General features: G+C 41.8%; 1 protein-coding gene across 3 annotated transcripts in view; it reads left to right on the forward strand.

Annotated features, from left to right (window-relative positions):
- The window catches only part of LOC143776623 (protocadherin alpha-C2-like), a 513355-nt gene that overhangs the window by 9783 nt on the left and 480371 nt on the right, over positions 1–23201 (forward strand). The window contains exon 1 of one of the 3 annotated variants that reach the window (XM_077266143.1): positions 1685–6990. The exons of the other annotated variants lie outside the window; for them this stretch is intronic. Within the exon in view, the coding sequence (XP_077122258.1) occupies positions 4618–6990 (2373 nt within the window). The 5' untranslated portion in view covers positions 1685–4617. Of the gene's footprint in view, positions 1–1684; positions 6991–23201 lie in introns of those variants that run through there. 3 annotated transcript variants of the gene reach the window in all.

A 23201-nucleotide genomic window follows, 5' to 3' on the forward strand; every position in this document is an offset into this window, starting at 1 on the left:
CTTTCTGAAGTGTAAGTGTTAATCATGGAGCACACAGAGCAGTGGTCTTAGTCTGTAAGCTTGTATACCGATCTGTGTGCAAGTTGCTAAGAAGAGCAGTGTAGTTCAGAGCAGTGTTTTAGAGTGATTATTGGGGGCCATGGAAAAAAAAATCATTAAACTTTAAATTCAAATCACTGTGAAGAGTCTTTTTGCATGTTTAAATTCCAAAATGAGTATTTCATGGCTAATAAGTCTCCTTACGCTAATGTGGCACACTCTACAAAAAGAAATACAGCCCCTTAGTCAAGGGCCTCTCACCAAGCCAAATCATATTTCCTGCCTTGCGCTGATGAGGGGCAAAAACTCCAAAACATGTGGTTACATATGGGGATTTTGATTTGGGTTCTTATTTCATATGACAAGGTTTGTTAAAAGGTTGATATTGACTTTTAGGATTACAACATCCAATAGGTGACATTAGAGCTTTTCCCCTCTGAAGAGGCTATTAACCCCTTTCTGACCTCGGATGGGATAGTACGTCCGAGGTCAGAACCCCGGCTTTGATGCGGGCTCCGGCGGTGAGCCCGCATCAAAGCAGGTCCATGCCAACTGTTTTGTACAGCTGGCATGTGCCCGCAATAGCGGTGGGTGGAACTGCGATCTACCCACCGCTATTAACTATTTAAAAGCCGCTGTCAAACGCAGACAGTGGCATTTAACTAGCGCTTCCATCCATCGGGCTGGAAATGCGTGCATCTCTGACCCTTTCACGTGATCGGGGGTCGGCATGACAACCAGAGGTTTATTGAAGACCTCTATGGTTGTTGATGCCAGAGTGCTGTGAGCGCCACCCTGTTGTCTATGCTCATAGCAATGCAGCAATTCTACATAGGAGTGATCTAGTGATCTGAGCATCGATCCTATGTAGCAGAGCCGATTAGGCTATGCCAGCTTCTAGCCTCCCATGGAGGCTATTGAAGCATGGCAAAATAAAAAAAAAATGTTTTAAGAAATATGACAAATATTAAAAAATTAAAAAGTTTAAATCACCCCCTTTTGCCCGATTCAAAATAAAACAATAAAAATAAAATCAAACCTACACATATTTCGTATCGCCGCGTTCAGAATTGCCTGATCTATCAATAAAAAAAGATTTACCTGCTCACTAAATGGCATAGCGAGAAAAAAATGTGAAACACCAGAACTATGTTTTTTTGATCGCCGCAACATAGCATTAAAATGCAATAATGGACAATCAAACAAACGTATCTGCACCAAAATGGTATCATTAAAAATGTCAGCTAAAAATGAAAACGCAAAACCAAAGAAACCTGGGGTCATGAAGGGGTTAAAAAAAAACAAAAATATGTTAAAAATATATTTTCAATAAATATTTTAAACAATTATTAATATTCATTATAGTGGTAATGAATTAATGCCCACTATAGGATATGATTGACTTTTGTATACATTACATTACAAAATCCTTGTTTTAGATCAGAGTCTCACAAACTAATGATCGTATATCTGGCTGCTCTACCAGCTATTGATTTGTTAGTTCAATTTAGAATTCAGAATTCTGGCGTAAAACACCTTAAATTATTGCAAAATTTTTGTGTAACTTAAATTTATGGAAAAGTTTTGCAACTTTGGGCATTTTATGCTAATTCAAGCCACCTTCGCTAAAGTGCGTGGAGTTGTGGCGGCATGAGGTCTGGTGAAACCTGCCTGTGAGATTCATGAAAATTTGCACCGCTTTAGTGAGATCAGTTTCGCTAGTGATGTACTGCAAGCTCTAACTGGAATAACATTTCTGGTTGCGACGCACATCAGTTGTAAATTGCGAAACATCCATTATGTGCCTGTTAATAAATGAGATGTGCCTTATTCCAGCAGTTCCTCTCATTAAAAACCCTGCTGTACTGTTTGGTCAAAAATGACCGTTTTTGAACTTTGATATTTTTTAAACAATTCTTTATACGGTTCTGAAACTTGTGGTTACTTCTATTTGCCTAATCTTTCTAAGGGTCCTTTTTTTTTTTTGTTTAGTTTTTGTGCCACATTTTTTTTCACCCGTACTGTTCCCGGTCAAAAATGACCGAATAGCATTTTAACTAAATTCAGCCATTTTTTGAGTAAAACAAATGAGTTATAATTTCTTTTGAGACTACTTATTGCATCTACTATTGTTTATGAAGTAAACAGTTGCTTTAGGTGCAGATTTACACATGCTTTCAGTACAAACCATATAGATAGGCTTTCAGTACAATTCTGTGCAATTTTTTTCTCTGTATGTTATTTACCCTGCTTTTCCTCTAAAAATAAATAAATTCAGTTATCAAGATTGCATATTGTAAAAGAAAAGATCATACCAACTTGGGCAGATATTGCAAAAAAGAAAAATGACAATGCTGGGAATGGTAAGAAAAAACAAGCCTGAGCTTCCACAAGGTATTCTCAGCAAAAGAGGTGTACATAGTTCCATGTTTTATTTCACTCAAGACACAACTGTGGTTTCTTATGTTCCAAAAAAAAATAAACAAGTGATACTGATGAGCACAATGCACAATGATGATGCAATAAGCAATCGAGAAGATAGAAAGCCGGATATGATAATGGACTAGTCAGACATGTGCATTATTGTTGTCCTGAATGTAAACAGTAGAATTATATGAAGATTTTCTGAAAAAAACTGATTTTTTTTATTATTTTTACAATTTTTTTTCAAATTTTTTTTACAGCAGTTCAATTTTATACTATAGTTAATTTTAGTTATAGTTATAGTTAGTTTTAGTTGTTATAGTAGTAGTAGTTGTTTTAGTAAGTTAGTTAAGCTCTAATTTGTAATTTCTGTGCAGAATTCAATAAGCCCTTGCAAACTTTATAAACACAAAATAAATAAAAAAAATTGAGTTTTTTACGTATTTTTTTTTATAATGTTCACATACAGTATAATAATGCAACAGGTATTAAAAAAAAAAAAATTTAAGTAGCTAAAACAGCACTTTAATAGGTCTGGTCAAAAATGACCGGAGCAGTACAAGTGTATAGTGGAAACAAACAGAACAGCAGGGTTAAGACTGGTGTGAAAACACCAGCCGTAATGAACTGGGTCACAAGTTTAGGATTTTTTTTACACTAGAACCACAGTGTATTGCACAATGGGCTATCTGTATAATGCTAATATAATATATTATAATACTTATAATGCGTGTCAGGTTCCTAAAGTATACAATACATTTATCTTACTTGATCTTTGGTATCGGATTGTGCCGAGGACTATGCAATCCCAGCAAAATTTAACTATAAAGTCACTTTTTTTAAATATATTTTACTCTCGGGATTTTATTCATTACAATAAAACAGAAGTGACCCCCAACATCTTGCAAAGTATCATTCTTGTGGTGCTGATGGTCCAGTCTGAAAAACATTGGTAAAATTTCAATTTTTTAAATATATATTTTTATATTTTAATGTTTTAGCTCCTTTGTAATTGCCATTAAACTTTACAAATGGTTTAAAATATTCGAATGCCAGATTATTAGAATGACAGAGGAAAATCATAACATGTATAATGAAAATAAAGACTATATATTTGTGTTTCAACAAATATCTTGTTTATCAGACTATAAAGCTTTTAGAAATCGTGAGCCTTTATGATGTTGATTCTGTTACTTGGCTGAACACCACAAGCTTTTAAAACTATATTGTTAAGTAAATTTAGCAATCATAATAATGACAAAATTAGACTTTTTCAAACTTACCTGATACAATTTTGCTCCTCATTGTCGTCACTTTCATCTTTGAGAAACTGTAACAACATATAATCTTCATATATATAAAGCAATGTTATTTATTAGTATTATCATTCATTTTTACAATTAATTTGATATAAAATCAAAGTCAAACCAAAACAAAAGACAATTGGTTAATACAAAATTGGATGCAATCATTGTACTGTATGAGAAAATGCTAAATATTTAGTACAAAAAGGACAAAGTATTAAAAACAAATCTGTACTTTATCTGTAAGGGCATAAAAACTCTAACCGGGATTATAGCTTAGCAATTTTTACGACTTGTCGTATTGTTCTATTGTTTGATATTTCTGTGTAAATGAGGATATTTTTAAGTTGATGATGATGACTTAATTCTTGTGCTGCTGTTAAATAAAACCCTTTTGTAGTATGAAATTGAAACTTTCTTTTTTGTTGAATTGCCCAATTGAAGGTTATATTATGCTTATTTTGGTAAAGAAAAAAAGAAAATTGAAAGTAAAAGGCTGTTATTAGATTTATTATTTAGCTAGATCCTGATTCATTGTAGAATGCATTACTAATTAATAAGAAAACAACAAATTATTTACTTGCTTCATTTATTTTTCCAAAATTATGTAATCTTTGCTATTTTTACCAATCAAATTAAATTTCATAAAAAATAAAAAAAATATATTTATTTCTGTTGTAGTTCAACATTTTATCACCAGATGTCACTCTTACACAATTTTATGGGGAAAAAAATACAGCTCCCAATCCATTTCTTTCCTGCGTCAGGTTTTACCGTTTCTTTGGCACGACTATTTTTTTTTCTTCATAGAGAGATTTCCTTTCTATATGAATAATAGTCATTTGCAGAAATGTTTCTCCATTTGTATAAATGCTTATTGAGACCAAGACTGGGATTTGTCTTCATCTTACAAATGACTGCTGATCTAGTGCTGTGCCAGCTCCACTATGTTGTACCTGAGGAATCCAAACATGGAACATTTGTTGGAAGATTAGCTCAAGATCTGGGAATACACATCGGTGACATCAACTCCAGGAGACTGAGGATTGTTTCAAAAGATGGCACAGACTATTTCCAGGTAAACCTGCAAAATGGTATATTGTTTGTGAATAAGGTTATCGACAGGGAGCACTTGTGTCCTGGAATTAGCATTTGCACAGTGCAGCTAGAAATAATTGTAGATAAACCTGTACAGATTCATCATGTTGATGTAGAAATTGAAGACATTAATGATAACTATCCAGTTTTCTCTGCAAGTGAATATAAATTGTCTATATCTGAAGTGATGTTGCCTGGATCGCACTTTCCACTAGAGGGAGCCGTTGACCCCGATATAGGTACAAACTCCGTGATAAATTATGAGCTCGGCACAAGTGAATATTTTGCACTTGACATACAAACATACACTCATGAAAGCAAATCTGTTCAGCTTGTGTTGAAGAAAGCTTTGGATAGAGAACAGATTCCTTTTCACAACTTAACATTGACGGCATATGATGGCGGTAAACCAAGATTAAGTGGCACGGTACAACTCTATATCACAGTGCAAGACGTCAATGATAATGCACCATTGTTTAGTCAAGTATTTTACAGAACCAGTTTGCTGGAGAATGCTCTTAATGGAACTATTGTCATCAAACTAAATGCAACTGATTTGGACCAAGGGCAAAATGCGGAAGTATTCTTTTTATTCAAAGAACCAGTTTCCAAACTGGTATCTTCAGCTTTCAACATAGAATCAGAAACGGGGATAATCCGCGTTGCCGGTGAAATTGACTACGAGACAAAAAATATGTATGAAATTCAAGTAGCTGCTATTGATAAAGGGCAGATAGCAATGACGGGACACTGTAAGATATTAGTGAATATCATAGATATGAATGATAATGCTCCAGAGATTATGGTGACCTCACTCAATGACCCCATTCCTGAAGATGCATTGAAAGGATCAGTTGTCGCGGTTATCCGGGCATATGATAAAGACTCTGGAGAGAATGGAAGGGTCAATTGCCATATATCTAATAAAAATCTGCCATTTATAATAACTCCAACCTTACGAGAATACTTTTCGTTGACGGTAAATGGACAACTTGACCGGGAAACCATAGCACAATATGACATTGACATTAAAGCTACAGATGAAGGTTCTCCTCCACTTTTGGCAACTAAATCACTTAAAATTCAAGTAAGTGATGTTAATGATAATCCACCCACTTTTTTGCAAATATCTGAACCAGTGTCTGTCAAAGAAAACAACCCTCCAGGTTCTCATATCTACACAGTGTCTGCAAGGGATCCAGATATCAGCCAAAATTCATTCATTACGTACTCAATCGTTGACAGCACTGTTGATGGAATACCTATATATTCATATATATCTATAAATCCAGAAAATGGGAAAGTATTTGCGCTTTTATCCTTTGACCATGAACATGTTTCACAATTTCAATGTCGGATAAAAGCCACTGATGCTGGACTACCACCACTGAGCAGTGAGGTGATGCTCTACATATTCATTGAAGATATTAATGATAATGCACCGACTGTTATTTCTCCTTTACCAAATGATGAGTCTGAAATTACAGAAGTTGTGCCAAGGATAGGTAAAGCTGGCTATCTTGTGACTAAAATCAAAGCCATCGATGCAGACTCTGGCTACAATGCTTGGGTTTCTTATGAACTTAGAGATTTTGGAAGAATAGCCCCCTTTGCTATTGGGAAGCACACGGGAGATGTTATTCTAATGCGTCAACTTGTGGAGTCAGATGACGATGAGCACAGGTTGACCATTGTACTACAAGATCATGGAGACCCAGCAATGTCCACAACGGTGACTATTGTCCTCATTCTGGTGGACCCTGGAGAAGATATACCAGCAGAAAGAAAAAAAGATAAAAGAAAAGATGTTGAACTTCCAGATGAAAATTTTTACTTGATTTTGTCTATCTGTTTAATATCTGGAGTATTTCTTGTTACATTGATTACATATACAGTATTGAGATGGAATAAATATACCCAGGAAATTGATGAACTGAAACGAAATACAATGTGTCCCAGTATAGCCGGCAGCTGGACTTACTCTCAACAACGTCAGTATAAAGTCAACTTGAATGGTCTTCCTCCAAAAAATGATTTGATTCTTTTCACTCCGAACTTTCACCAATCATCATTGGGTTACGTCAATTCAAATACTGGCTGCTTGGCATCAGAAGCTTCCGCAATGGTAAGTGAACTATATACATGTATTTGAAGCTTTGCCATCCATATTACTCCTCATAGCAATGAGTGAAATGATGGTCTACTTCACAGTTATCTCCATGAGCAGTCATGCGGGCCAAAATCTCGAAACGTTCTACTTATGTTGATTTCTGTTGGGTATTTCCTACTATTTCTTTATTTTCTCCCGCTCCATGATTCATAATTACAATTAACTGCTCCTCCCTTTTGATGCTTTTTGTGCATTTATTCTCCATTTTTGTGGGACCCTTTGCTACGTGGATTAAAAATTAAATGTCAATTATATTTTAATCAATTATGATTTGAAATCTATTGTTAGGGGTTGAGTTCCCACCTCTGCACAGGGGGAATCTCGAACCATCTCCGCTGTGGTCTCCCATTCTTCTCCCACTGCAGTGGAGCCTGCTCAGCAGAGATGTCGGTCCCAGCATCTGGCTCATTCTGATACGGTGCGGATGGTTACTGCTGCCTTTCCAGGCTCAGCGATTATAGGCAGTACTGGTCAGCGGTGAGCAGATGTCTCTGGGACTAAGTCCTGCTTTTCCCCTTCTGAGCATGCCCAGGGTAAGTCCTCTCATTGGAGGTTGGGGGTCACATGCTCAGGTGCTACAGCAGCTCCCATTGGTCCTATAGGAAGGTCCTGAAGTGGCTCAGATACTGTAGCAGCTCCCATTGGTCCTCTAGGAAGGTCCTGTAGTTACTGCAGCTATAAAAGGTTTGCATGGCCGCACGGCCATGCGCTAGTATCAAATAAGTTATGTGTTCTGCGCCAGTGTGGTCATATGTATGTGGTTTCAGGGTTCGGCTGAAATAAGCCCCTAGAATACCGGCACCTCCGGTGATGAGCTTTGTGTGAGTGGATTCAGGGCCCGCCTGAAATAAGCCCCTAGAATACTGTCACCTCCGGTGAGGAGTTTTGCATGTGCTATTCCGACTGCATGACCACTGTTCGCTCTATTTGGTAGCTGTGTTCCTCTGTGAGGTTAAGAGGGCACAGCGTTCTCTTGTCTTAAGTGACTCTGTGAAGTAACAGAGTTTACTTATACCGCCATATAGTACCGTCAGTTAATAGCAGCGGGTTTCACTCCTGCACAGTGGACCTCGGGTTGCAAACGCACCTATTACTCTATAAATATATATTTGGTGCGTTCCGCCAAATCTATGTTTGCTTTTTAGATTGCGTTTTACAAATATGCTCATCTTATGCAGGGGTAAAATTTTATTTTAATAATCTATATTTTGCAGATATATTTTACGCATCATTATATCATACTAAAAGACATAGCATATTAATGTGATATTTACTAACTTATTTTTAAATTCACCTAACACTTTCTCAGTACCTGCACATATATTTTTATAATTTTTCAATATTTTTTAGCACAGCGCCATGAAGTTATATGGAAAGCATATGAATGGTTTTGAGCTGGAATACCAAACACAGCCAATAAATTAGACTGATGCTGTTTTTGTGAAACAAGGCCTATTTAATATCAGAATGGTAATTTTTAATAAGTTGTCTGATAAAAATGATCAACAATGCAATGAATATCTAGCATCTACTTTCAGCACTAACTGCTAATACAGTAACTTTGAATAAATTATCACACATTTCCAAACTTTCAAGGATCCTGTTGATATAGAAGGGTTATTTTTTGTCTAACTTCTATATTTTGTGTAGCATTAACAAATCTCATAGTTTCATATTATGTTTACTAATTTATTAAGGTCTTATATATGCGCTAATATTTCCCTATCTCATACTGTAATGATTTAAGAAACTGGGTGTTATGGGTAGTTATTTAAGAAAAAGACATTAGTAAGGTAAAGAACTCATATGTTCATCTGAAGGGAGTGGCAAGTAGAGGTATCCATTGGGAACTACAGGGTGGACTATTTATATGGATACACCTGGGTGCGCCATGTATATGGATACACCTAAATAAAATGGGAATGGTTGGTGATATCAACTTCCTGTTTGTGGCACAGTAGTATATGGGAGGGGGAAAACTTTTCAAGATGGGTGGTGACCATGACGGCCATTTTGAATTCGGCCATTTTTCATGTATCTTTATAAATGGCCCACCAAGGACTATCCATATAAATGACCCACCCTGTACATTTGCCTGTAAACGGTATAAGAAAAACTACTATATGTCAGTTAAAATGTTTCTTGATAACCATAACAAGGGGTATTCTCATCTTATGAACTTGCTTTAAAGGGCCACTGTCACCCCCTCCAGCCGTTATAAACTAAAAGAGCCACCTTGTGCAGCAGTAATGCTGCAGTCTAACAAGATGGCTCTTTTAGTTTTTGATTCAGTTATTACCTCAATAAAGCGTTTTAAAATTTGCCCTAAATACCTGTCCTTAGACCTGGAGGCGGTCCGAAGCCTCCTCTGTGAATCTCCCAATGGCCGTCACTCTTCTCTTCTGGAGATGTGGTCGCCGCCCCCTTCGCGCTGTTTTTCTTAAATCCGGCGACTGCGCTGTGCGTGCCTCCCTGGGACAGGCGCAGTCTTCATTGTCCGTCATAGGTCAGATGCAGGGTGCCTGACTGTGCCTGTGCAGGCAGTGCGGCCACCCTGTTGCTGAATCCCCGCCCCGCACTGTGTTATTCATTATGCACAGTGCGGGGCTGGGGTTCCTAGGCATGCGCACTGCGCTGTTCAGACGCTCCCCCAGCTCCCCTGCCTTCCAGCATTGTTATTTGCGGCTGCTTCATTCCAAACGCTGTCAAGGAAACCTGTATATTCCGGCAACGCTGGAAGGCGGGGGAGCTGGGGGAGCATCTGAACAGCGCAGTGCGCATGCCCAGGAACCCCAGCCCCGCACTGTGCATAATGAATAACACAGTGCGGGGCGGGGATTCAGCAACAGGGTGGCCGCAGTGCCCGCACAGGCGCAGTCAGGCACCCTGGATCTGAGCTATGAAGGACAATGAAGACTGCGCCTGCACCAGGCAGGCACGCACAGCACAGGCGCTGGATTTAAGAAGAAACAGCGTGAAGGGGACGGCGACCATCGCCCCAGAAGAGAAGAGTGACGGCCGTTGGGAGATTCACAGAGGAGGCTTCGGACCGCCTCCAGGTCTAAGGACAGGTATTTAGGGCAAATTTTAAAACGCTTTATTGAGGGAATAACTGAATCAAAAACTAAAAGAGCCACCTTGTTAGACTGCAGCATTAATGCTGCACAAGGTGGCTCTTTTAGTTTATAACGGCTGGATGGGGTGACAGTGGCCCTTTAATTAGTTAGGCAGCATGAAAATAAGCAAGTTTGCAATTGACTTGCCTTTCATTCTCCAGCAATTAAAGCTATTATTTTTCAGTGTGCTGCTTGTTTTCATGGAAGTCAGCCACCAGATCCTGTCTGATTTTGCACAGCAGTTATATTCCAGGAAATGGGTGAACTTCTAAAATACCAGTCAGCTCTCTCCAACCCATGTATTTCTATACCACATCTATCCACTCACATTACTCTCAGCTCCTGAGGAACGGCTCTTATCAATCCTGTAGAATCACAGTCTCCCGGCACCCAGCATCACAACACCCTGCATCACGGCTCTCGTTGTGAGCTGTGTGCTTGTTCAAATGCAGTTATCTTTACGTAAATACAGTGGCTGCAGTGTTGAGTCCAAACTGCAGAACTTTGGCTAAAAGTATGTGTGAATGTACAGCAAAAAGTAATGTAGGATGCCACCAAAACAATAGCTATAGTGTCAAAGCATCATTTTTTATGGAAATTTAATGAATGTGCTGTGGAATACTGTTTTACATAGAAACAGCAAATAGGTAGTGCTTTTGGAAGATGAACCTGTCAGCACTTTCTCTTGTCTGGCAAAAGCACTTGCCTGTTATGGCCCCCCCTGGTGACACTAAAAACACGCTCATACAAGACGCTAGCCGCAGGTCAACACAACAACTCCAAGGCATAGAGGGACATGCAAGGTGTCCAACTTTGAGACCCAATAGCTGAAAGTTGCAGAGGACTTAAGGAATACACTGCTTTTATCGGCCACGTATTGCTTGACCATCTTTAAAAACATTTCCCTTGTCAAAAATACCCAGTCATAGGGGCATGGACGCTGGGAGGGTGTCATGAAATTGACCCAGGCATTTGATAGTGTAACCCTGTCTCTGCTGTACCTGGTGTGTGTCTCCCTCACCTCTCCTCCTTGGTTGGGCAAAGTTCTCCTTGTAGCGAGGGTCTAGCAGGGCAAATAACCAGTACTCTTTTTTGGCCAACATCAATGTAATGCAAGGGTCATGCATGTAATGCAGCTGTACATAAAGTCTTCCATATGTGCCAAGGTCCCTACAGCCAACATTTCCATATCTCCACCACGATGACAACTCCATCTCCTCATCCTAATCCTCCTCCATCTCTTCCTCCTCATTCCCCTCCTCTGCCCATCCATGTAGGAGATACAGGTCAAAGCTTGCTTGAGTACTAGCCTCTATTGCTCTCCTGTTCAGCCATCTCCTGCTTCTCCTCTTCTTTCTCAGCCCCACCACCTTACTGGTACCCAATCTGTGCTAAGCAGATGAGATGAGGCTGGGTTGGGTAGAATCTCCCAGTCCATGTCTTCCTTTGTCTCTACCTGATCCACATGAAAAACTTCATGTTTAATTGCAAGTAGCAACTGTTTAAGTAAGCACAGAAGCAGGATTGTTGCGCTGAGTCCTCATAGTCTTGGAAAATCACACAAATGTGTCCACTCTTGTTATCTCTTGTTAGTTATCCACGTCCTTGCCCCCTCTTGTTATCTCTTGTTAGACATCAGTTGTTATATGTAGAGGCTGACCAGAGTACTGATGGACGTGTTGAAGCTAGTATTCAGAATTTGCCTCTGCTGCTCACAAAGCCTTACCAGCATGTGCAATGTGGAGATCCAGCAAATGGTCATATTGCACACCAGTCAGTGAGCTGTAGCACCACCAGAGCAGAGGCAGCTGTAGCGCTGACGTGGTGTACCTTGGCCAGAAGCTCTGGCCAATCTTGGTAGGTTTTAAGGAACATGCTGAACTATCAAGTTGAGCATGTGGGCCAAGCATGGCACGCTTGTGAGCTTGCCAAGCTTCACTGTTGCCACCAGGTTACACCCATTATAACACACGACCATGCTTGGTTGTAGGTTCAGCAGCGAGAGCCACAGATCTGTCTGGTCTGTTATTCCTTTCAGTAACTGTTGTTTGCAGTTTGACTCCTAAAGAAATTAGCTACAGCAGGGCCTGTTTCCAGCAGTGCTGCAGAGCTTCCAGCTTCTAGCTGATGTGAACAATGAGTTCTAAGATAGCACAATGGAGATGTAGAATTGGGGGTGCAGGAACTGGTGTAGGACATTCAAGAAACCCTGATAGAAGTAGGGCCAGCAATCCTCGGAGACGGTAGCTCATGTGCCATGCCAGAGTGGGCCTTGGCCCTCGCTTTCACTATGTTCACCCAGTGTGCCATCAGGGAAATGTAACATCTTTGACCACAAACGCTTTGCCACGTATTGGTCATGCTGGTACAAGGTGGAGATGCCATAAAGGGAGAAACAGTGGTTGCTGGGCACCGAGTGCCAAGGAACCCAATTTTTGTTTTTAATTTCAAACCAGCGAAATGTCACATAAACTAAGTTCAATAGTATATATGACAATAGTCATTTTTTGAACAACCCAACTTGTGGCAGCTCAAATTAGGTTATTTGTTCAAACCAACTAAAAATCACATAAACCAAGTTCTAGAGTATGTTTGATAATAGTCAATTTTTGAACAACCAAATGTTAGGTGTCAGGATTCTCCCACTGCATGGGATAGATCACAAGCATCTGCTTCTGCGTTCTCCCATTCAGGTCCGGCTGCTGCGATTGCTGCTCAGCACAGACGTTGGTCCCAGCGTCTTGCTCAGGCTCATGGTATACGTTTGGTTACTGCTAGCTCTCCGGTCAAGTCTATGGTAAACAATGATATGCGGGTACAGCCTTGCGCTCTGGAGTCTAAGTCCAGAAATCACCTTAAAAATTATCAAATTAAATTATCCATTTTTTTTCCCAGTTTATGTATTACCCTTTGGTCACTAGTTTGACCTGTGGATCTGCGGCAGCTGTCGACGATTTTACATGCTCTTGTATATAATATATCAGGTGAGTGCAATCTGATTATAGCCTCTAATACCTCTCTCGGATAAGACCCTATTTGATGCTTTTCTCTCCTACAGTGTGAATAATAGCCAATTACTGTATTGAGCAACCAAATTTCTACACTTGTAGCAGGCCAATTTAGGTTTTTTTTTTAAACCAATGATATTTCACACAAACTAAGTTCTAGAGCAAGTAAGACAATAGTCAGTTTTTGAACAACCAAATTTAGCAGGCCAATTTTACACAAAGCACGTTAAACTGTATGGCTGACTAATTGAATCCAGAAAAAAATGTAGATGTATTTGTCAGTTCTAACTACAAAATGGCATTTACTCTTTGTAAGGCCACATTTATTAAACCCTACGCTTCTTAGCTAAGTAGACGTAGGGGATTTATTAACAGAAAATAATGTGTGAGAAAGCATGTCTCCCAATGAAGGGGCTTTTTTGGCTGCATAGATGACAGGTGTTTTAAATAGCTCATTTAACTTTTTACCCTGCAACAGCATTGGAATATTTCTTTGTATGATGTTTTTAATTTCTGTGAATTCAATGCTATGGTTAGTAGAAAATGAAATTCTAGCTATGTCTTGTACAGTAAATTCCTTATTTTTGTCCTTATTGTTCGCTAGTAGGGTTGAGCGAAACGGGTCGATCATTTTCAAAAGTCGCCGACTTTTGGCTAAGTCGGCGTCTCATGAAACCCGATCCGACCCCTGTGCTTGTCGGCCATGCGGTACGCGACTTTCGCGCCAAAGTCGCGTTTCAATGACGCGAAAAGCGCCATTTCTCAGCCAATGAAGGTGAACGCAGAGTGTGGGCAGCGTGATGACATAGATCCTGGTCCCCACCATCTTAGAGAAGGGCATTGCAGTGATTGGCTTGCTGTCTGCGGCGTCACAGGGGCTATAAAGGGGCGTTCCCGCCGACCGCCATCTTACTGCTGCTGATCTGAGCTTAGGGACAGGTTGCTGCCGCTTCATCAGAAGCAGGGAGAGCGTTAGGCAGGGTCCACTAACCACCAAACCGCTTGTGCTGCAGCGATTTCCACTGTCCAACACCACCTTCGGTGTGCAGGGACTGTGGAAGCTATTTTTTTTTTTTTTTCCCCTCAGCGCTGTAGCTCATTGGGCTGCCCTAGAAGGCTCCGTGATAGCTGTATTGCTGTGTGTACGCCACTGTGGAAACCAACTGCTTTTTTCAAAGCACATATCCTCTTGTTCCTTCCTTTCTGCACAGCTATCTTTTCTGTTTTTCCACACTTTTTATTTAATTTGTGCATCAGTCCACTCCTATTGCTGCCTGCCATACCTGGCTTACATTACTGCAGGGAGATAGTAATTGTAGGACAGTTTTTTTTTTTTTTTTGTTTGTTTTTTTTGTGGGAGATTAAGATTGGCATTTCTGCTACAGTGCCATCCCTGTGTGTGCCATCTCTCACTGAGTGGGCCATAGAAAGCCTATTTATTTTTTCCGTGATTCGTGTTCTAAAATCTACCTCAACACAAAAACAGTACATCAATCAGTGGGAGAAAAATATTGGCCTCAGTCAGGGCTTGTGTGCCACTGCTGTGTGTGCTATCTCTCATTCAGTGGGCTATAGCAAGCCTATTTTTTTTTTTTTTTTTTAATATTATTTGGTTTCTAATTCTCCCTGAAAAAAAAAAAAAAAAACATAAAAAAACAGTGGGAGAGTAATATTGCCATTTCAGCTTGTGTGCCAGTCTTGACTCCTGGGTGTGCCACCTCTCTCTCTAATTGTGGGCCATAGAAAGCCTATTTATTTTTTGGTTTTTTTAATATTATTTGGTTTCTAAAGTCTCCCTGAAAATAAAAAAAAAAAATACATAAAAAAACAGTGGGAGAGTAATATTGCCCTTTCAGCTTGTGTGCCAGTCTTGACTCCTGGGTGTGCCACCTCTCTCCCTTTCATTCAGTGGGCCATAGAAAGCCTATTTATTTTTTGGTTTTTTTAATATTATTTGGTTTCTAAAGTCTCCCTGAAAATAAAAAAAAAAAACATAAAAAAACAGTGGGAGAGTAATATTGCCATTTCAGCTTGTGTGCCAGTCTTGACTCCTGGGTGTGCCACCTCTCTCTCTAATTGTGGGCCATAGAAAGCCTATTTATTTTTTGGTTTTTTTAATATTATTTGGTTTCTAAAGTCTCCCTGAAAATAAAAAAAAAAAATACATAAAAAAACAGTGGGAGAGTAATATTGCCCTTTCAGCTTGTGTGCCAGTCTTGACTCCTGGGTGTGCCACCTCTCTCCCTTTCATTCAGTGGGCCATAGAAAGCCTATTTATTTTTTGGTTTTTTTAATATTATTTGGTTTCTAAAGTCTCCCTGAAAATAAAAAAAAAAAATACATAAAAAAACAGTGGGAGAGTAATATTGCCATTTCAGCTTGTGTGCCAGTCTTGACTCCTGGGTGTGCCACCTCTCTCCCTCTCATTCAGTGGGCCATAGAAAGCCTTGTTTTTTTGTTTTTTTTTTAATATTATTTGGTTTCTAAAGTCTCCCTGAAAATAAAAAAAAAAAACATAAAAAAACAGTGGGAGAGTAATATTGCCATTTCAGCTTGTGTGCCAGTCTTGACTCCTGGGTGTGCCACCTCTCTCTCTAATTGTGGGCCATAGAAAGCCTATTTATTTTTTGGTTTTTTTAATATTATTTGGTTTCTAAAGTCTCCCTGAAAATAAAAAAAAAAAATACATAAAAAAACAGTGGGAGAGTAATATTGCCCTTTCAGCTTGTGTGCCAGTCTTGACTCCTGGGTGTGCCACCTCTCTCCCTTTCATTCAGTGGGCCATAGAAAGCCTATTTATTTTTTGGTTTTTTTAATATTATTTGGTTTCTAAAGTCTCCCTGAAAATAAAAAAAAAAAATACATAAAAAAACAGTGGGAGAGTAATATTGCCATTTCAGCTTGTGTGCCAGTCTTGACTCCTGGGTGTGCCACCTCTCTCCCTCTCATTCAGTGGGCCATAGAAAGCCTTGTTTTTTTGTTTTTTTTTTAATATTATTTGGTTTCTAAAGTCTCCCTGAAAATAAAAAAAAAAAACATAAAAAAACAGTGGGAGAGTAATATTGCCATTTCAGCTTGTGTGCCAGTCTTGACTCCTGGGTGTGCCACCTCTCTCTCTAATTGTGGGCCATAGAAAGCCTATTTATTTTTTGGTTTTTTTAATATTATTTGGTTTCTAAAGTCTCCCTGAAAATAAAAAAAAAAAATACATAAAAAAACAGTGGGAGAGTAATATTGCCCTTTCAGCTTGTGTGCCAGTCTTGACTCCTGGGTGTGCCACCTCTCTCCCTTTCATTCAGTGGGCCATAGAAAGCCTATTTATTTTTTGGTTTTTTTAATATTATTTGGTTTCTAAAGTCTCCCTGAAAATAAAAAAAAAAAATACATAAAAAAACAGTGGGAGAGTAATATTGCCATTTCAGCTTGTGTGCCAGTCTTGACTCCTGGGTGTGCCACCTCTGTCCCTCTCATTCAGTGGGCCATAGAAAGCCTTGTTTTTTTTTTTTTTTTTAAATATTATTTGGTTTCTAAAGTCTCCCTGAAAATAAAAAAAAAATACATAAAAAAACAGTGGGAGAGTAATATTGCCATTTCAGCTTGTGTGCCAGTCTTGACTCCTGGGTGTGCCACCTCTCTCTCTAATTGTGGGCCATAGAAAGCCTTTTTATTTTTTTCCTTCATTTGTGTTTTAAAATCAACCTCAACACAAAAACACTACATCAATCAGTGGGAGAAAAATATTGGCCTCAGTCAGGGCTTGTGTGCCACTCCTGTGCGTGCCATCTCTCATTCAGTGGGCCATAGAAAGCCTTGTTTTTTTGTTTTTTTTTTAAATATTATTTGGTTTCTAAAGTCTCACAGAGAAAAAAAAAAAAATAAATTAGGTGGGAGATTAATATTGACATTAGTGCTTGAGTGACAGTCCTGCGTGTGTGTCATCTCTGTGATTTGGTGTCACAGAAAACAGAGTGTGTAACATTGTGCCTGATTTTCCTTGTGGTCTCACCAACCTGTTAAGGGATATTGAAATCATACTGAAGTTATAGCTCACCGTGTAAGTTGTTTGACAGCAACAAATAAAGTTAGTTTGGTTACGATTTTTAAACAATGAGGAAGTCTGGTGCAAGAGGTCGTCGTGGGCGTTCATTGTCAGCTGGTAATGATGGTAGTGGTAGTGGAGCATCAGGTGGTCGTGGGGATAAAAATATTCCACCTAAGTCTGGAGCTGTGGAGCCAGTTTCGTCGTCAGGCTACACAAGGCCTCGAACGCTCTCTTTTCTGGGAGTAGGAAAACCGCTTTTAAAGGCTGAGCAGCAACAGCAAGTTTTGGCTTACATTGCAGACTCAGCCTCTAGCTCTTTTGCCTCCTCTTCCGAAACTGGTAAATGTAAAAGCAGCGCGTCGCTTGTGGATGTTCACGGTCAGGGACAAGTCGCTTCCTTGTCCTCCTCAGCAAAAACTACAACAAGAGAGAAGGATGCAGCAGGCGACACAACGGGTCACTCCATGGAGCTCTTTACACATACCGTCCCTGGCTTAGAAAGTGAAACATTTAACAGGCCATGCCCATTACAAGTAGATTCTGACATGGAGTGCACTGATGCACAGCCACAGCCAGAGTACTATGCTGCTCCTTTGACTCAGACCACCACATTGCCCTCTCAGGGTACAGATCCACAATCAGACCCTGATGAGACTATGTTGCCCCGCCACGAACGCTATACCACCGACCGACACAGTGACACAGACGAAGTTGCACACGAGCTCGAAGAGGAGGTAATAGATGACCCAGTTATTGACCCCGATTGGCAGCCATTGGGGGAACAGGGTGCAGGCGGCAGTAGTTCAGAAGCGGAGGTGGAGGAGGGGCCGCAGCAGGCATCAACATCGCAACAGGTTCCATCTGCCGGGCCCGTATCTGGCCCAAAACGCGTGTCAAAGCCAAAACCTGTTGGAGGACAGCGTGGCCATCCGGTTAAAGCTCAGTCTGCAATCCCTGAAAAGGGATCCGAGTCTAGGAAGAGTGCAGTCTGGCATTTTTTTAAACAACATCCAACTGATCAGCGCAAAGTCATCTGTCAAAAATGTTCAACTAGCTTAAGCAGAGGTCAGAATCTGAAAAGTCTAAATACTAGTTGCATGCATAGACACTTAACCACCATGCATTTTCAAGCCTGGACTAACTACCAAACGTCCCTTAAGGTTGTAGCACCCTCGGCCAATGAAGCTAGTCAGCAACGCAACATCCCTTCCGTCACTGTAAGGCCACCATTTTCCGCACCACCGGCAGTATCTGTGCAGGTTTCTTTGCCAGCCAAAAGCAGTCAGGGTCAGGGAATCACCAGTTTAGTAGGAGGAAATATTGCATCTAGGGCACCGGCGGAAACAATACCGTCTCCAACCGTCTCTCAGTCTGCCATGTACACCGGCACACCCGAAAGTTCCACGATCTCCTGCTCTCCAGTCCAGCTCACCCTACATGAGACTCTGGTTAGAAAAAGGAAGTACTTATCCTCGCATCCGCGTACACAGGGTTTTAACGCCCACATAGCTAGACTAATCTCGTTAGAGATGATGCCCTACCGTTTAGTTGAAAGCGAAGCTTTTAAAGCCCTGATGGAGTACGCTGAACCACGATACGAGCTACCTAGTCGACACTTTTTTTCCAGAAAAGCCATCCCAGCCCTGCACCAGCATGTTAAACAGCGCATCGTCCATGCACTTAGGCAATCTGTGAGTACAAAGGTGCACCTGACTACAGATGCATGGACCAGTAGGCATGGCCAGGGACGTTATGTGTCCATCACGGCACACTGGGTGAATGTGGTGGATGCAGGGTCCACAGGCGACATCAATTTAGGGACAGTTGTGCCTAGCCCACGGTCTAGGAAACAGTTGGCTGTAGGCGTTCGCACCCCCTCCTCCTCCTCCTCGTCCTCCTGCAGAAGCTACAGCTCTTCCACAGAACGCAGTCGGCCAACCACTCCATCGGCAGATGACACTGTTGCACACCAGTTGTCCCATTATGGGCCAGCTACTGCCAAGCGTCAGCAGGCTGTATTGGCTATGAAGTGTTTGGGCGACAACAGACACACCGCGGAAGTTCTGTCCGAGTTCTTGCAACAAGAAACGCAGTCGTGGCTGGGCACAGTAGATCTTGAGGCAGGCAAGGTAGTGAGTGATAACGGAAGGAATTTCATGGCTGCCATCTCCCTTTCCCAACTGAAACACATTCCTTGCCTGGCTCACACCTTAAACCTGGTGGTGCAGTGCTTATTGAAAACTTATCCTGGGTTCTCCGACCTGCTCCTCAAAGTGCGTGCACTTTGCTCACATATCCGACGTTCGCCTGTACACGCCAGCCGTATGCAGACCTATCAGCGGTCTTTGAACCTTCCCCAGCATCGCCTAATCATAGACGTTGCAACAAGGTGGAACTCAACACTGCACATGCTTCAGAGACTGTGCGAACAGAGGCGTGCTGTTATTTATTTGTGGGAGGATACACGGGCAGGCAGTAGGATGGCAGACATGGAGTTGTCAGGTGTGCAGTGGTCGAAGATACAAGACATGTGTCAAGTCCTTCAGTGTTTTGAGGAATGCACACGGCTGGTTAGTGCAGACAACGCCGTAATAAGCATGAGCATCCCCCTAATGCGTCTGCTGATGCAAAGTTTGACGCACATAAAGGAGCAGGCGTCTGCACCAGAGGAAGAGGGAAGCCTTGATGACAGTCAGCCATTGTCTGGTCAGGGCAGTGTACAGGACGAGGTAGCGGGCGAAGAGGAGGTGGAGGACGAGGAGGATGATGGGGATGAGTATATTTTTAATGCGGAAACTTTCACGGGGGCACAGGAAATTGGTTGCGTGTCACGGCCGGGTTCTGGTTTTTTGAGGGACACAAGTGACGTAGATTTGCCTGCAACTGCCCCTCAACCAATCACAACCGGAGATTTGACAACTGGAACTTTGGCCCACATGGCGGATTATGCCTTACGTATCCTAAAAAGGGACACACGCATTACGAAAATGATGAACGATGACGATTACTGGTTGGCCTGCCTCCTTGATCCACGCTATAAAGGCAAATTGCAAAATATTATGCCACATGAGAACTTGGAACTAATATTAGCAACCAAACAATCAACTCTTGTTGACCGTTTGCTTCAGGCATTCCCAGCACACAGCGCACGTGATCGTTCTCACACAAGCTCCAGGGGGCAGCAGACTAGGAGTGTTAGGGGTGCACACATCAGAAGTGGCGTTGGACAGAGGGGTTTTCTGACCAGGTTGTGGAGTGATTTTGCTATGACCGCAGACAGGACAGGTACTGCTGCATCAATTGAAAGTGACAGGAGACAACATTTGTCCAGTATGGTTACTAACTATTTTTCATCCCTTATCGATGTTCTCCCTCAACCGTCATTCCCATTTGATTACTGGGCCTCCAAATTAGACACCTGGCCAGAATTGGCAGAATATGCATTGCAGGAGCTTGCTTGCCCGGCAGCAAGTGTCCTATCAGAAAGAGTATTCAGTGCTGCAGGTTCAATATTAACCGAAAAAAGGACTCGTCTGGCTACCCAAAATGTTGACGATCTAACATTCATTAAAATGAACCACAACTGGATTTCGAAATCTTTTGCCCCACCTTGCCCGGCCGACACCTAGCTTTCCTATGAAAAGCTCTTGCCTGTGAATTACTTTTCTAATGTCTAATTTGCTGCAGCTGATTGTACAGCATACGACATGTTTACACCTCCCTAAATGGCAAAACTCCCCACACGGGGCCGTGGTATCGCGACTTGGCGCAAGCACCCGTGAGACTGCTGTTTGTCTGAAGAGGTGGGTGTGCTCGCTTTTGGTTGACGGCATTGCTACTGGGTCCCTCATAGTACAATGTAGTGTCTCTGGCGGTGGTGGTGCGCACCCAACGTCAGACACACCGTTGTAACATGAGGGGCCCTGGGGCGGTCCCGCCGGCCTCAAGAGAGTTCCCCCCTACCCCAGCTCAAAATGTGCTCTACCACGTGCAAAATTATGTCGCACAGCTCCACCAATCTTTAGTCTATTCGCTGACATCATTCAATGTCTGGCACTGACAATACAAATTTGTAGACATCTATGATGCAACTTAAAGTAGTCTGTGTCTGTGTCCTATATTGGCACCATTAAATAGTTACTGCCAAATTACAATGTCAGAAACTCAGTAGATGAGCCCACCCCTGTACCTAAGTATGCCACCTTTTTTTTTTGTTTTGGTTGTTTTGCGAGACATTAACATCTATTTATATTTTGGGAGTACTGGGACAGACACTCCTTGCACTACTCCTCCACTCACCACCAAGCTGCCTGTGTATCCATGTAACCGCTGTAAAACTGCCATGAGCCTATTGTTTGTTATTTTAGGCCTTTGATAGCCTGTCTGCGGTCCCTACTTTAAATACTCCTCCACTGACCACCAAGCTGCCTGCCCGTGTATCCATGTAACCGCTGTGAAACTGCCATGAGCCTATTGTTTGTTATGTTAGGCCTTTGATAGCCTGTCTGCGGTCCCTACTTTAAATACTCCTCCACTGACCAGACCACTGCTGCCCGTGTACCCCTGGAACCAATTATAAAGTGCCTACAGCCAGCCCATTTTCTTATGTTAGGCCTTTGAAGCCTGTCTGCGGTCCCTACTTTAAATACTCCTCCACTGACCAGACCACTGCTGCCCGTGTACCCCTGGAACCAATTATAAAGTGCCTACAGCCAGCCCATTTTCTTATGTTAGGCCTTTGAAGCCTTTCTGCGGTCCCTACTTTAAATACTCCTCCACTCACCACCACCAAGCTGCCTGCCCGTGTATCCATGTAACCGCTGTGAAACTGCCATGAGCCTATTGTTTGTTATTTTAGGCCTTTGATAGCCTGTCTGCGGTCCCTACTTTAAATACTCCTCCACTCACCACCAAGCTGCCTGTGTATCCATGTAACCGCTGTAAAACTGCCATGAGCCTATTGTTTGTTATTTTAGGCCTTTGATAGCCTGTGTGCGGTCCCTACTTTAAATACTCCTCCACTCACCACCAAGCTGCCTGCCCGTGTATCCATGTAACCGCTGTGAAACTGCCATGAGCCTATTGTTTGTTATGTTAGGCCTTTGATAGCCTGTCTGCGGTCCCTACTTTAAATACTCCTCCACTGACCAGACCACTGCTGCCCGTGTACCCCTGGAACCAATTATAAAGTGCCTACAGCCAGCCCATTTTCTTATGTTAGGCCTTTGAAGCCTGTCTGCGGTCCCTACTTTAAATACTCCTCCACTGACCAGACCACTGCTGCCCGTGTACCCCTGGAACCAATTATAAAGTGCCTACAGCCAGCCCATTTTCTTATGTTAGGCCTTTGAAGCCTGTCTGCGGTCCCTACTTTAAATACTCCTCCACTCACCACCACCAAGCTGCCTGCCCGTGTATCCATGTAACCGCTGTGAAACTGCCATGAGCCTATTGTTTGTTATTTTAGGCCTTTGATAGCCTGTCTGCGGTCCCTACTTTAAATACTCCTCCACTCACCACCAAGCTGCCTGCCCGTGTATCCATGTAACCGCTGTGAAACTGCCATCATGAGCCTATTGTTTGTTATGTTAGGCCTTTGATAGCCTGTCTGCGGTCCCTACTTTAAATACTCCTCCACTGACCAGACCACTGCTGCCCGTGTACCCCTGGAACCAATTATAAAGTGCCTACAGCCAGCCCATTTTCTTATGTTAGGCCTTTGAAGCCTGTCTGCGGTCCCTACTTTAAATACTCCTCCACTGACCAGACCACTGCTGCCCGTGTACCCCTGGAACCAATTATAAAGTGCCTACAGCCAGCCCATTTTCTTATGTTAGGCCTTTGAAGCCTGTCTGCGGTCCCTACTTTAAATACTCCTCCACTCACCACCACCAAGCTGCCTGCCCGTCTATCCATGTAACCGCTGTAAAACTGCAATGAGCCTATTGTTTGTTATTTTAGGCCTTTGATAGCCTGTCTGCGGCCCCTACTTGCAATACT

This window comes from Ranitomeya variabilis, chromosome 5 (assembly GCF_051348905.1).
Source record: "Ranitomeya variabilis isolate aRanVar5 chromosome 5, aRanVar5.hap1, whole genome shotgun sequence".
NCBI classification, from domain to species: Eukaryota; Metazoa; Chordata; class Amphibia; order Anura; family Dendrobatidae; genus Ranitomeya; species Ranitomeya variabilis.